General features: G+C 44.1%; 1 protein-coding gene across 11 annotated transcripts in view; it reads right to left on the bottom strand.

Annotated features, from left to right (window-relative positions):
• The window catches only part of PIK3C2G (phosphatidylinositol-4-phosphate 3-kinase catalytic subunit type 2 gamma), a 2048585-nt gene that overhangs the window by 661953 nt on the left and 1370665 nt on the right, over positions 1 to 15967 (bottom strand). For all 11 annotated transcript variants that reach the window (XM_085652678.1, XM_085652687.1, XM_085652677.1 and 8 more), the window contains one exon: positions 2064 to 2157. In XM_085652678.1, coding sequence (XP_085508804.1) covers positions 2064 to 2157 — 94 coding nt within the window. The remainder of the gene's footprint in view (positions 1 to 2063; positions 2158 to 15967) is intronic.

Below are 15967 nucleotides of genomic sequence, written 5' to 3'. Positions count from 1 at the left end.
ACAACTATAAGTACAAAGTGCATGTTTATGTATCGCTTGCAGATTTTCAACACACATAAATAAAAGGTATTGTCATTTCCAACGCCAATAGCTCAAGCTCTCATAAATATGAGACCTATTCCATTGCAAATGCTTGTTCTAAACTGGTGTGGTGTCCATTTGTAGTGTTTTCGCTGTATTACTGTATGTGTTCACAAATGCTTAACACACTGCCTCTGAGATAAGCATGTCTCCTCATTCCAAGCTACCAGCAGGGGTTGCTTTAGAAGTGTATAGCCCTTACCCTGACTAGAAGCAAGGGTCCCTATTTGGACAAAGGGACCTACCTCTGCCAACTAGAGACCCCCATTTCTAACATGGTGTAAACAACTTCACGTGTAATGGCTGGTACAGGGACGCCAGAAGATAGTGTAATATTACCAGTAGGTATTCCAAGATATTTCTGCCAACAAACTGTCAGACATAAGCATTTGTGTAAGGTGTATTTGGCGCTAGGTAGACCCTGCATCAATTTATGTTTCATTTGGACGTGCATACAAAATCTAAGGGGCCTAAACTGAATTCTTTTTGGAGCAAATGAATTGTACTTTAATGCACTCTAACATTCCTTTGTGAAATAGTCCCAAAACATCGCCCAAGAAAAAGTATTAAGGGATTATTCTAATGAAATAAGGAAAAATAGAAAGTACTACATCCTCTTTTCACTTTCACTCATAGGGAGATTGACGTTTTGGGGCGATTCTCCAAGGGAGGCAGGAGTACTCCTCTAGTATTACTTCCCTTACTCCGAAATGCTTTTCGGAATCTGCTCATATACGTCTAACGATGCATCATTTGTTATATATCATATCTCCTTCTGAGCGTCTAACTTTCCATAAAATAGCAGAATTATGAAACATATAGGGGCATATCAACAACATCCGGCGATAATTATCTCTAAGCGCACTTAGCGCTAGGATAATTATCGCCTGCTAGCGTGAATTTTCATCACTGAGATAGCGTGCTATTAGCAATGCTTATCTCAATAGCGATAAAAATCCTCACGCTAACAGGCTAACGTGAGATTATCGCTGGAAACCCAGCGATAATCTCACGTTACCTTGTTGATAGGGACAGGCAAATTTAGCCATGATATCCTCCTTCCATAGGATATCATGGCTAAGTCAGAAAAATACCAGACGTAAAAAAGCAGCGTTAACCGCGGTTAGCACTGCTTTTTTTGTCTCTAACAGGGTTAGCGACATTCTTGATAATAGGAGAAATGTCGCTTAGCGACATTTCTCCTATTATTTTACTCTGGAACGCCCCCTTTGCATCTCATTAGAGATGCAAGGGGAAGCGTAGAGTAAAAGGGTGCTAACATGCAAATTTGCATGTTAGCACCCTGTTGTTGATAGGGCGCTAGTTTTATCTCTCCTTTTTTGGCTTTTAAAGCCAATAAAGCAGAGATAAAGCCCTTGTTGATATGCCCCCAAGTTGGTTGCTGTTCCCCGCTGATATAGCAAGTTGAAACCTTTGAATTTACAGAAACGCAGACCAACCAGATAATAGAAAAGCACGTCACATGAGTGGTTCATCTATGCTTCTGTTGGTAGAAAAATACCAGTTACAAGTGACAAGGCGTTACATTTTAAATGAGCAAAAATATATATTCCACATATATGGAAAATATCAAAAAATAACATAGTATCCCTCCTTACAGTAAAACTTCTGTATTTTTTCACACTTCCCGCTTCTTTCAAAAGAATAGTTCCAATTATTTTTAATCGATAATCACGTATTTCAACTCAACTCCTGTGTGGTGTGTTCATTGTCATCGATTCTGCTTTTTTTTCTTCCAAGAATCGTTTCTCTAGGAAAATTCCTTGTTTGTCTGAGACATCAAAATACAATCACAGAAGTGCAAAGAAAGCATGCTCTGGGGAGCAGCGAGGCTTTTATTCAGGAACTTTACTGCGGTTCGCTCCCCCAATTGTTGTGCTTTCTTTCCTTGTATTAGCTTCAATCCATCTCTTACATCGACAGGAATAAAACGTTTTAATGATCTGCCGCTTTTTCCGTACCTGAACCAGCTGGGGAAGACATTCTAACAAGTCTTCGTCTGACAGGCTGCCAATTTCCTGGACAGCAGCCTCGCGGACATCTTGATCTGAAAAACTAGAATGAAGAGAAGCAATTAGATCGTTTGGAAAATGTTCGTTCTTATGACCGCGCAATTCAGCGGGGATTATAACATCTCCAATGCTTATACATAGACTACAAACTCAACAGAAGCAATGCTGACGAGTTTCAAAACTAGCAGTTCTAGGACACGAATGCATGATTGATGTAATATGAAACTGTTGGAAAAACTGTCAATGTATTTATTGTTTTTTTGTTTCTCAGCTGTTACTGACACTCATTGGATAGTCCTGCAAAAAGGAAAGTTCCTCCCCATCTCCCAAAGTCAAGGCTGCCTGACAGGAGAGTTTATTTGATCTTTGATGTGTCCATCAGGAAACTAAAGGAAAGTATCTCTTAAAATGTTTTTTACTGAGAAACACGAAAATAGTTGTAAGTGAACGCTTTGGTGTAATATAGGATATATTTTGCACGTCGCCAAAGAACTTCAAAATGTCAATTCACAGTTAGCACTCACTGATGAGGACTGATTATATCAGTCACATGCCAGAACCTTCTGCCCTACTACCTTAACAATAATATAAAGATAGCAAGCACATAGATCCCAGATTTGCCTACACTTCTGAAAGTTAGAGAAACATCAAAAGAGGTACTGGCAAAGCCAATAGTTCTGGTCTTGGCTAGCAAGCAGAATGAAGCATTTAAAAATAAATATTGCAAGTGCATACCACAAAAAGGAAAAAAGAAAAAAACATTCAGTAAAAAAAAAAAAAGTGACTATTGAATATAATTTGAATGGAAAATCGCAGGTGCTTCCTAACGCGCAGGTGCACTTATTACAAGTATAGACACCCATTTTAATTTTCCCTGGAAAATGCAGTTCTTATTGGTGCAATTGACAACTACGATTGGTTTACATTGTAACCCGAAGACATAGTTTAAACTGAACAGGATAAGCAATTCGAACATAACATATTTGTCAATGTAAAGTATTGGCTGTTAAACAAAGTGCTCCTCTTCTTGGGTTGATATGAACATGTGATTAAGCAAAATGAAGTCAGTCACAGTGCAGGAGGGCCAATTGAAGAGGTGGGCTGACCATTTGCACATGCTGTATACTGTGGTGGGTGGAAGCAAAATGTGTATGTCGGTGGAGAAGACAAATGAATGAAGAGGGCTGACCGAAACTCCCTCTTTCTATGTTCACAATATATTTTTGATTCATAATTATATTTATTACGAGACAGACAATAAATATATGTCCATGGGCCAGAGCTAAAAACACTGGAAACTGAAAGACACCATTTTTTTTTTTAAAGCAAATACATTTCAAAGAGATGCAGACTAAAGTCAAACAGTAGACACCCTCAACAATCTTAAAGAAAAACTCTTTGAGTAAGTGAAACAGATTGTTTCAAAGTGGGATGGGAAAGCTAATCCATGTAATACGGCATCCATCCAGAGGCAGGGTAGGTATAGGGCCATGCCGAAGGGGCTTACTTATATCCCCTCGAGACCACGGGGATTTGCCGATGAGGCATTCCATTCTTTGTGAAGGGGTAATAACAGGAACAGGAATGAGATGTTCCCATGAGCGCAATAACGCATGTACACATGAATAGAGATATCATAGGAATATAGGGTGTCGTTTCCCCGCTCCTATTTTTCTTCACTAATCACATTACACGGTCCTGACAAAGTGCACTAGGATCCATTAGGGACCCATTTCCCAGCACGAAACATGTTGACCAATTTTCACATTCACACACAGGCACTGAGAGCAGCAGAGTAATACCCTGACCTCTACGATATTTGTTATTAGAGGTGCTCTATCTCCCCTGTATTATTCTTTTACTCTTACCTCCCGGGCCTACGAATAAGTATTGACCTCAGAGTACCATCGGGGTAATTTTAACACTCTTGCACTAACACTTTTTAGGCCCACACACCCACATGCACAACTGCGGCGTCTCCTAAAAGATCTCCAACAAGAGCCCTCTCGAGAGACCCATGGAGGACAGCAGCGCCACCCCCACCAGGAGCAACGCCCGATGATGAAGCATGACACTTGCAAGAGTGTGTGAGGGCACTAATTTCTAAAGGCGGAATTCCCCCACCTTCATCCACTGGGAACCACATATAGAGACCATCTCCCTTTCTATTTTCTTTTCTCTCCCACGTAACCAAGTTGGTTATGTTGCTTTGTTTAGGAACAGTTACCAATCAGTGATTACACAGATTAGGGGGCGCCAGGCGCAAAGGCCATAGCTCAAATGTGAACTCTGAGGCACAACTGCACAGAAATTTTAATATCCAGCAACATTCCGGAAACTTTGACTGCTCTCTACTACCCGGGGAATCCCTGTACATTTTGGGCACTTCTGGAGTATGAAATTTGAACATAACCTTGAGCTCACCAACCTGGATCTGTGCAGCCTGGGTGGAGAGAATCCTTGGTTGGAGTCTGGCAGGCCTCCTGCTGGAATTGCTCCTGTACACCCGGCCTTTTGAGCCTGCATCCTAAGCTAGAATGTTGACTGAGGTATACAAGATCAGGGTGCCCAGAATGGCTTGGAGTGCTTGCTAGAGGCATGGGGTGGAGGCAGGCTGAAAGCTGGTGCTTACTCCAATGCACTGTGGAGAAGATAATGGTCCCTTGGTGAGGTGAGTCAGGCCTATTTGTAGTAGCACAGGACTTAATAGGATAGTGTCCCTCAATGATGAATACGTAAAAGTGTGAATGTTTGTGTTGGAAAAAGGCTCTCGCTGAATGGTCATCCCAAACGTTTTGCCTCCCTCCTCCTCTTTTTGCTGAGTTCTTTTTTTTGGCCTTAGGACTCAGAGCACTTTATCACTGCTAACCAGTGCTAAAGTGCATGTGCTCTCTTCCCTAAACACCGTAACATTTGTGTATACACAACTGACATATTTAGTTTACTTATAAGTCCCTTGTGAAGTGATATACCATATACCTAGGACATGTAATCTAAATGCTTCCAGTGGGCGTGCGGCACTGGGTGTGCCCCCCACACAAGTAGCCTTTCAAATCACTCAGGCCTGACATTGCTGGGCCTGTGTGTGCAGTATACTGCTACTTCGACTTGGAACTTAAAACCTCTTGCCAAGTCTTATACTCCCCTTTTATTACACATAAGACACCCCTAAGCTAGGCCTTAGGTAGTGCTAAGGGCAGGGTGTGTGTAACTAACAGTCGGACATGTACGTTTAAGTTCTACATGTCCTGGTAGTGACAAACAGCTAAATTCATTTTTCACTATTGTGAGGCCTACTCCTTTCATATGCTAGCATTGGGAATTCCTTAAAACACTTTAGAACTGTAATTACTGATTAGAAAGGAGTAACTGCATCTTGTTTCATGTCTTTGGAATGGTAATGCTAAATCTTCTTTACTGGCAAAGTTGGATTAAACATTACTGTTTTAGAAATTCCACTGTTAGAAAGCGGACATTTCTCTGCTCTTACTGCTCTGTGTGCCTTGCAGCCTGTCTCCAATACACATCTGGAATGGATTACAGCTACAAGTTGTGCATTTCCTCTAGACAGCCACAAACACAGGAATAGTGGGTGTGACAGAGAACCCATCTTCATTTGTCTACATCCTGATAGCTCTTCCTGGGCAGGAAGAGGAAGGGAGAGCTGACACTTACACCAAATAGGCAGAGGCCTGTGTCTCATACAAAGGGCTGATTACCCCCTATGGCTAGTCTGGAGACAGGTCTGGTATGAAAGGGGACCTGTGCACTTCAAGCGCTTGCCTTGAAATCACCTCCACTTCAAAGACATATTTGGGTATAAATACTAGGGCTTTGACCCAACCAAGAGAGTACACTATGGGACCTGTGTAAAGAATGCTGTTCTACAAGGACTGCCGCTTTGGCTGACTGCTGCCCTGAATTAATTGCTTTCTGCTTTGCATAGTTGCCCTCCTGCCTACTGATCTCTGCTCTTCTGAGGACAAGGACTGGACCCATTTCACTTGAACCCAGAGTGACTCCAAGGGCTTGTTGGTGTACCCCCTGTTTCTGAAGCCTCGGGGCCATCAACAACTTTCTACAACCCTGCTGCTGAGGTGCCAATCCAGTCCGGGACCCTAGAAGTGGGTTCTGCAGCTGTTTTGCTTCAAAATTGACGCAGTCCCGACTTTCTGCTGTTCGGAAATGAAGCTGTGACCTTCGATGCTGAGCCGCTCTGAAGACATCCCTGCATGGCTCGATGACGACGCAGGATCAGACTGCAAGATTCGACGACGATTCAGCGCCTCCATCATTAAGGGAATTGATGCCGAAGTATTCCCCAACTCTGATGATCATAACTGACGCATCGCCTACATCTTCGAGATCGATGACAAAGTATCGCCTCCCCTGCTCCTCACATCGATCATCGACGTTGACACTTGCTCCATCCAATGTACTTTGTCGGCAGGACCTGTATGAGTCTTGTAGCCCGGCCTGTCATTCATCATGGCGGGCCTGAACTGTGGATATGTACTGGTGTAGCGCGACTCCAAGTAACCCCTTAGTGCTATGGAGTTCTTAGCACTATTTTTGTTTTATTCTTTACAAATTCATAACGCTGGTTCTACTAATTGGATTTTTGTCATTTTTGTCTTGATGTTCACATACATGTGTGCTCTATTTTTCTAAACCTGTATGGAGTATTTGTTTGGTATTTCCACTGTGTTACTGTGTGCGTGTGTGAATTGCACAAATACTTTACACATTGCCTCATTAGATAAGACTGACTACTCTGTGCCAAGTTATCAGAGCAGAGGGTGAAAGCAGGTTATCTTTTAGTTTGCATTTAGCTTACCCTGCCTAAGATTGTGGTCCCTACTTGTAATGGGTGCATACTTCTTTAAATTAGAGACCCCATTTCTAACACTGGTGATCAGTGGTGAGGATAACACTTGTATTTGTGCAATACCATGTAGTAATTCAGTGTTCACTAATACTCTATACATAAGACTATTACAAGTTTTAAATTATCTTTTTTCTCTCAATTAATCATTTTTCTAAATTCGACTCCTACTTCACCTTCATCAATTTAGGACTCTGTTTGGTGTTGAACTTGTAATAACGTGTCAGGATGTCCATGGATCTAAACTGCCTAGTATACTACACTGGGAGTGAGCTGAATGAGTTCTGCAAAGAGACAGGGCTGAATATTGGCAGGAAAGCTTCAAAAGTAGGCCTACAGATAGTCCTCAGCATCAATGATGAAGTCATGAGGCTGCAAGCAAAAACAGAGGAGGAGAACTCTGAGCTGCGGGGAGGACCCACCTGCAATAGGGCAGGGTGCAGTGTATCTACCAGTGGCCGATCACATATGGAGTTGGATATCAACGCCATTGAGAGCTACATCATGACTGAGCTAAGTTGTGCAGAGCTAGAGGACTGAAAATCTTTGAGAGTGATTCCAATTTTGAGTATCAGACTGCTCCTAAACCCTGGGAGGTGGTCCGCAGAATGCAATCTGCATCACAGTAGGAGCGTGAGGAGGACTACTTCATACTCTAGAGAATGCAGCACCCTGGTTATACCTGACTTCAGCATCAGGGCCCTAAGAGGGCAGAGGCCCTGAGAAGGAGGGAAAGGAGCAGAAAAAATACTGGGCAAAGGCTACAGTGGAGTGAGGGGATCTCACAGAGAGGGGTCCCCTGCTAGATCATATGCAGGAAGCAGTGTCGCATACCAAACCCGGTCTCCTGATGAGTTAAACATCTGACAGGCTGAGAGGGACCTAAGGCTGCAGCTGGCCCAGCTGACTGAAGAGGAGAGAAAAGCCGAGAAAAAGATCTTGCTGGCACATGAACTGAGGCTGAAGGAGCTGGGCTTGAAGACTAAGCAGATGACAGAGTCTACCAGAAATGTTGGCAGGAAAACTATTGTGTCCAGTGTTGAAGAAAATGTCCATATAGTCAGAGACTTGGTGCCTGACTTAAAGGAGGGAATAACATAGACAAGTGCTTTAAAAGACGTGGTAGCTCTAGAGGTGCACAGAATCCCTGAAGAGGATTGGGGAGCTGACATATGGAGTCATATTTCTGGTGATGGGATGGCCGCCGTACTGGTTCTATAGAAGGAGAACAGGCTGAGGTATCCCACCACGAAGGAGACCCATGTTAAAAAATAAGGATTCACCCCAGAAGAGTGCAGGTTGAAATGCAGGGGGAGTCTTAAACTGTCTCACCAGTCCTGACAGGATTTTGTGGGATATTTTAGCAAGGCACTGGAGGGCTGGGTGAAGGGTAGCATGTTAAACACCTTAGAGGGGCTGTACAATTTGATTGCCAGAGAGTACACAATCACTCACTGTTTTTCAGAGCTATGTCAACATGTGGTAGATTGTAATTTCTCCGACTCCAGGGAACCTGCAAAGTAGGTAGACCTTTGGGTGAGTACCAGAGTGTCTGAGAAGGCATTAGGGAGTGATCCTAAGGGGACTGGCTCAGGTACCCCTCTATAGAGTGAGAGGGAGCTTTACAGCGACCCAGATAGGTCCCAGTATAGTTTGGGGAGAAAGGGTCCCATGTCCCTTCTAAGAGTAGGAGGAGAGGTCGGGGTGGGCAGAGGCCCAGGGTACCCTAATCTCAGCCCCAGAGCTTGGAATGTTCCCAGAGGGAGCACAAGCAGGGAAACCTGGTCTGTACCAAAAGACCATCCACTGATGGGAGCTCCACATTGTCAGGAAATATTGGGGAGGGTGGCTGCCACATGCACCCTACCAGTTTTGTTTTCTGGTGGTACCAATCCAAAGTAGAGGGTAGGGAGGCGTAGGGGTAGAAGGTGGAAACAGTCCACAATGGGAGGACCAGTAGGTCATGGGTTGGCAGCTCTGAGAGCACAGCACCACAAGACTGACACACTGGTGCGGTCACTTCTGGCCTGGGGGGCTCCATGTTCTGTCACAGGGCCAGAGAGCTGAAGACCTGTGCCAGGCAGACTCTTGCACAACACATGCAGAATATCCCTTGGAGGATGGAGGTAGAGTTGCTCCCCTAGAAGTCCTGGCTAGCCAGGCATATGTTCCACCTAATGGTAAAGATCCTGGGTTGAAACACCAGATTCAGGATATCACCCCTGAAGTTATGCAAGTCACCAGGGGCTACTGCCCCCCCACTCTGAGAAACTTCAGAGGTCAGAGAGCCCTGAATTGGCGATTACCTGGCTCTTGACACTGACAGCTGTCAGTTGCCTCTGTTGGTTACTGTCCATGTGGACAGAGTTTTCCTTGGGTTGGGGACAGAAGTCAGATCCAAGTGGTGGAATGGGCCACACCACTCTGTTAGCCTTGGTTTTATGGTCTACCTACTGGGATGCAACTAAATATGAAGGGGTTCCCTAGAGCAAACCAAATGTTGGAGCAGGACAGGGAAGATAAAGCACATCCAGGACAAAAGCCCCACGTCCAGACAGTAGAAATAGAGTTTACAATTTAATTTAACCAAAAAGAAAGACTTAGTAATGGAAATATATCAATATTTATTTTCCTTTACATGCATAATCAGTAGGTAAAGAGCGTTATTTTAATCATCAAAATGTATGAAGCATTCCTACCATCCCTGCCATAGAGAATAAACACCAGGGCAGCCATTCAAGCTCCTCACATACCACGTATATGATAGCAATACACTCAAACACAAGCAAAATAAAACAGCTCATTTATTAGGCCAAAACAAGAAACCCTTCTCATAACTGCTGAATGAGGCCACAAGAAATTACTGTCATAATATTATTTCTAAGCATCAATGTGCCACATAAGTACAATTCATAGTTCACCGAGGCAACACTTTGTGATGTTCAATGTATAGTGTGCTTTACGTATATTCAGAGAGGACAAAGTATTTACTTCAGTCTTTTTTCAGTATCATGTTGGCTATAGCACTGGTGCACTACTGTTTTAACGAGACCTTACACATGTTATGCATTTCTGTCTCTTTAGCTATATATTGATAATTTGCCATCCTGTTCTATTACTCCCTCCCTGCCTGTTTTTGCTTTCCTGAGTCATCAGTTTGTGCCCCGAAGTAGGTGGGTGGTCACTGATCACCTGTCACCGAAATGCTCATCAGCACCAGCGATATAGCCAACTCACTTTTCTTAGCTTGCTAATGGGTGCCATGCAATTCTCGGAGAGGGGATTTCCACTGCTGATATAGCGAGTATTGTTGATACATTTTTCTGACAAGAATTCAGAGATACTGAAAAATTGAGTTCTTTAGGGTGCCTTGTATTAGGTTGGGAGGAACAGATTATATAATGGGTTTCTATCCCTCATACACCCAGCTATGCTAGCAGGGTGTCCCTGGGTGCTGGAGAGGTTGAGGATCTATTGGAAGCTAACAATGAGTATGTGCAGTTCTTTTAGCACCAAGGTGTATGTCATCCCTTGTGAATACACTTTTTTAAATTACTGATTGGGTTGATTGAGTTGCATTGGTGAAATGGTTGTCATACTGACATTTGTTGGGTTGTCAGTGAGCGTTGTGTCTGAGACTAGAAGGGTAATAACATTTTGCTGTATGCGTAACCTGCCAGCCGTGCAGACATAGTAAAACCTTAGGATGCTCCAAAAATCAATAGATGTCCTTTGGAAGTATTTCATCGAAACTGGCTGACAAATGATCCTCTGAATCATGGGCAGAGCTGTGGCTCTAACCTAGAAGGTGAAGGCCTACATCATCCTATGGAACCCAGAAAGGTGATTGCCCACCTCGAGTGATACCATATACATATTGCTATGCTGCAGGATGGTCACTTGCTGTTGAGGGTCCCCTAAATTCACTCAGAAATGGGGTTGCCATAGATACTCCACTTACCATAATACCCACTCCTGAGATGTAGTCACTCTGATTCATTAAAGTGTATCCTCTTGAACAGGAGAGATAGTTTTATGCCCAAATGGTTGGCATGTGCGTGATTGTACATGGGAGTATTGAAGAGCACAAGTTCAGACTGGTAATTATAGATGGCCTAAACATGGATGAAGATGAGTTTCAATTGCCAGGTTGTCAAATGTTGTGAATTTCATGACTCACAGTTTATCTGCATACAAGACATATACAATTACAGATTTGGTGTGTGAAAGGTACACCATGAAAGGGATGCCCCTCTCACGTGCTGCCAAGGTTCTGATGTGAACTGCCTTTGATTATTCAGATTAAAGGGTATCTAGATCCAATCTTGTTTTTGGTTAACTCGTTTGCAGCAGATGAAATAAATATGTCACTAAGAACACTTTCGGACCCCAGTGCTGGTTCAGATGTGCCTATATGATGGGGGTTAACTATGGAGATACTGATGTTATTAATTACGCCTTGCTGTACCCAGTTTTTGGGTGCAAAATTAGCCCTGTCTTTAAGTTCAGCTTTAACAATAACATGGGCTCATTCTCAGAGTATGATATAATTTTGGGTTTCTTCATGGCATGTGCTTTCTGAAAAGAACCTGGGTTCTTAAAACTCTGCAAATGTGTTTGCTGGACTTGGAAATCAATGTGAAGTGTTTAGAGACACAGTATGATAGAGGTGGGGATGCTGGCACTCTAGCAAAGATTGAGAAGGGACTCAAGGAACTGCAGTATTCATGACTAAACCTGTTGGGACGTAGAGTAACAGCTCACAAAGGAGAGCAGCCTGGCAAAACACTGGCTAGCTTTTAGAATGCAACAAGGCACCATATGCATTGGTCAGTACCAATTTAGATGTCCTGGTCACCAGAGAAACAGTTATAAATTCTGACTTAACTTCCAATTACAAAAAGATATACTCACCACAGAAAATGCCTTCAGAGATGACATCTGGTTATTTCTAGATCAGATAGCGTTACCATGGCTTGACGGAGAGGTTAGCGCACAACTATGCCTCCCACTTCTTATTGCCAAGATAGAAAAAATGAGTGGTGATTGCTCAGGTTGTAAGCCCCAGGATCAGATGACCTTGCCAATTAATTCTACAGAAAATCATAGTGGGCCAGACCTTGAGGAGGCTTCAGTGAAGGGTTAGTTGCCAGAGGACACCAGACAAGCATTATAACATTAAATGGTCTTATAGACCATTTTTCCTGATTAACTTTGAATATAAAGTACTTGCTAAATGGATTGCAAATCACTTATTTCCATTCCGCTGGTACTGCGTGATTAAGCCAGTTTTATCTCAGGTCAATCCAAGTTAGATAATCTTGGTTGTGTATTTGTTGTGTACACAGGATTGAGGCCAGTGAGGAAGCTTTAGACTCTTAAAAGGCCTTAGTCTAATGCCGTTTACAGAAGGAGCCACTTGAGAGGGTGGAACTTGTAAGCCGTTTTTAGCATTGGTGCAGCTGCTCTTCACGTTACCTGTGATGAGAGCAAGCATGAATTTAACGTCTGAAACATATTGTCTGGTACACAGCATGAGGCAGGGGTGCCCACTGTCTTCCTTACCGGTTGCCTTAGTGATGGAAACTCTGGCTTTTTTTACTTTGACAAAAGCATGTTGCCAAAAGATAGTATTTCAGAGGCAGACCTACACTGATTTGTGTGCATGTCCATAGCATTCTGCTTGTAAGAATTCTGGCGACACATTTTCCACAGATGATGGAGGATATACTTGCCTTTAATAAACACAAAGCTTTACAAATTACCTGGATGAAATTAGAATGATGATAGGATGATCTTCAAAGTGGCCTGCCCTGCCCGGTCCTGCTGCTTACAGCCTGCTTTGTACTTCAGAGGACTGCCCTGTTGCTAGAAGCATGCCCGATAGGACTGCCTTGCTGCTTGAACCCAGGACTATCAGAGTGACTCCAAGGGCTAGTAGGCTGTGTTCCTGTTCTAAGTTATGGGGTTGAAAAAGGCTCCAGTAAATTGAACCCTGCACCTGTCACGGATAGAGTGTCTGGATGGCTGTCAGATGTAAAATGCCAATCAGTGTCACACGCTGATGCTGAAAATATTTTTCTCTGTTCTTCTGCATTTTATGACTAGTTGCAAGATAAACATGAGGGCCTTGTGGAATTTGTACGGCATTAAAAAGGGATTCAGACAGACAATCCAATGAGTCTAATGTAATTGTCCGTTTTGAATTTTTTGTGTACAGAAAAACAAATAACTGGAATATGTAATACAACCAAGGTCCAGGAGGATCCATGAATGGAATAAGTATACATGCTGAAAAGGAACGCTAGAGTAAATTTTCTCTTCGCAGACCTCAAGCTGCGGTGTCTACATGCAGCACAACCAAATAAGCAAGTACCAGGCGGAGATCGAAATAGAAAGGCAGGAGGATGAAACAAGGGAAGGAAACAGAAGGGAGGAAAGGGGATTGAGGACAATCAAATCAATCACTACCGTAATCATCTCTAGAGTGAGCGTGCACATAATGTCGCAAGTGAAATACAATGTGGCGTCTTTCAAGGAATAGGGAGGAGATTCATCGAACTGTACAGATCATAAACAGATCCCTCATAATCGTGCATTGTCAACATGATGATACAACGAGCCACGGTAATTGTGCTGTAGCTAGCCAAAAAGTGGGAGATTGAACAAAGAGGGTAGTCTCAAACCCGGGCAGTAAAGCAACATCCTGAACCCCTCTCCGGGCAGCTATCACTCTTTGAGTGAGGGTGCAGAACTCAAGGAGGCCTCCATCATCCTTCTTTAGCAGATCTGTGTAAGGCTGACACAGCCATGTCACAGCCTCTGCGGGTCAGCTATTACACAACCCTCAACATTTGAACATTTAACTAGCTCCCTATTCCATCACTCCCTTGCATGTTTGTCTTACGCCTTCCACTGCTGGGCTAGGAGCCTCTTGGCTAGTATTAGGGACACGACAATAAACCTGATTTCATGTTTCCACTTGCTGTGATGGGACATAATCCAAGCAAAAGCATCTCTGTAGGAATGTTCTACCTATACATTTGTGACACGGTAAGTCGTGAGCCGATCATGTCCCTAAAATGACTATTTTTCTTCAAGACCAAAACATATGCAGAAGGTCTGCTTATTAGCATGGCATTGCAGACAGCAGTTCAGGACTATGAAATATTCTACTGATCTGGGCAGGTGTTAGGTATGTGTAGTAAATAAAAGTATACTGTATTAAAAACATTTCTCAATATTGTTCTAGGATAAGCCAGGGTCTTGCTCCATGCCTGTCCTGATATATCTTTGTTGATGTTAAGCTCCCATCTGAACTTTATCTCTTGAAAATCCAGTTTGGTCATCTGTGTAGGGGCTGCGTTTAGGCTGCCTCTAATCTAGATATTGCAACTGGGCCTACATTGAGGCATATGTTTGCTACAGCAAGGGGTCTGCCATCTAGAGTACCATAAACAATGGCAAACTTAACATCTGGGTCAATCTCAACCTGATGTCCATTATATGCTATGCCACATTTAACAAATATCAAAGTACCCTCTGCATAGGGACAGTATGCTGTGTAAAGGATTTACGTGAACCCTCCACCTCCTTTGAATCTTCTCACTTTACACCCTGGTTAGATGCATCTCCTGCAGACACGCTACATCAACACCATGCCTCTGGATGCAGGAATACATTTAATATTGTTTCATCATGTTCCCTGACCCTTTATGTTCGAGGGCAGGAACGTATATTTATGTGCGGCCAACTGGGAAAGTAACAGTAGCAACCACATGGCATTCTACTTAACTCCATAAAGTCCACCATGACCCCAGTCCAGGAGCACAGAAAGTTATTTTTCATATACTCACTCCTAATAGCATGGTCTGAAAGCATTGTACTCAAAACATAACTGCAATGTCCTTCCCCGGACCTAGCTCTAAAATGCCCGGTGTTGGACCTGTCAGCCCTAGGGTGGTCTCCCCATCTATTTTTGATCGTGCCTCATTTTTCCCACCCTCATTTTGATGTTGGACTTAGGTCTCCGAGCACCTTTTCATTGCCAATCAGTGTTAAGGTGCAGGTGCTCCCTTCTCCCAAGATGGCTGCCACAGACCTCTGCTACTGCAGAGTGGTCGTTATTAGTAGCACCCTAGCTGCCAGGAGCTGGCTGGAACCCCACAACAATGTTGCGACACCAGCCCGCCTTTTTTGTCCCATAGGTAGAATGGGGAAGCTCCTGGAATGTGCTGGAACCTTCTAGAAGGGAGGTGTGGTTTTACTTTTGCCGCCTTGGCTAGAGGTCACCTGACCTAGGGCTACTTAAGTGAGGGAGGGAACTTTTTCTAGTTAGTTGGCCAGTGGGGTAAAGCAGAGCTGGAGAATCCACGCAGGAGTGTAGACGGAAGGGCCTAGCCAGGGACTTATGCCTCTGAGAGTGACAGGATTTAGGTGCTGCCTCTTAAGTGAGTGAGGGATCCTGTAAAGCCCACTGATCTTGCCCAGCAGTAGGAGGACCCAGGGAACCTCTGCCCAGCCTGACTAGGAAGGACCTAGTCGCCAACTCACTCCCTACCCCCCTGTAACAGAACCCCTTAAGGGCGCCAGATACATCTGCGCCATCAAGACTTTCTAGAGCAACTGATTGCAGGAACTGAATGCTGAAACTGCGTGTCCAGACTGAACCTTGAAACTACCTGCCTAACCGATTGTGGTATCGCTGAGGATCAACCAGGTCTCAGCGCTGTGACCCCTGCGCTCCCTGACCTGGCCTGGGATCCCCGGCAGTGTGCTCCGTTGAGCGCGGAGCTCCCCAGCTTAATTTGAGCCCCCCCTGTGACGTGGAGGCTGAAGCGCGCTCACCGCTGCGGCCCGGAGGCCGGAAGAGTGCCCCTCATCGTCGCGAGGCCCGAGGAGAAGCCCGGGGCCCCGTCGCTGCCGTCGCAGCTGTGGTGAAGGTGCGTGAGGCCGTGGCCGGCCCCCG

This window comes from Triturus cristatus, chromosome 4_1 (assembly GCF_964204655.1).
Source record: "Triturus cristatus chromosome 4_1, aTriCri1.1, whole genome shotgun sequence".
Classification (NCBI taxonomy): domain Eukaryota; kingdom Metazoa; phylum Chordata; class Amphibia; order Caudata; family Salamandridae; genus Triturus; species Triturus cristatus.
The sequence above is the reverse complement of the archived record's forward strand: the minus strand, read 5'-3'. Positions and strand labels throughout refer to the sequence as shown.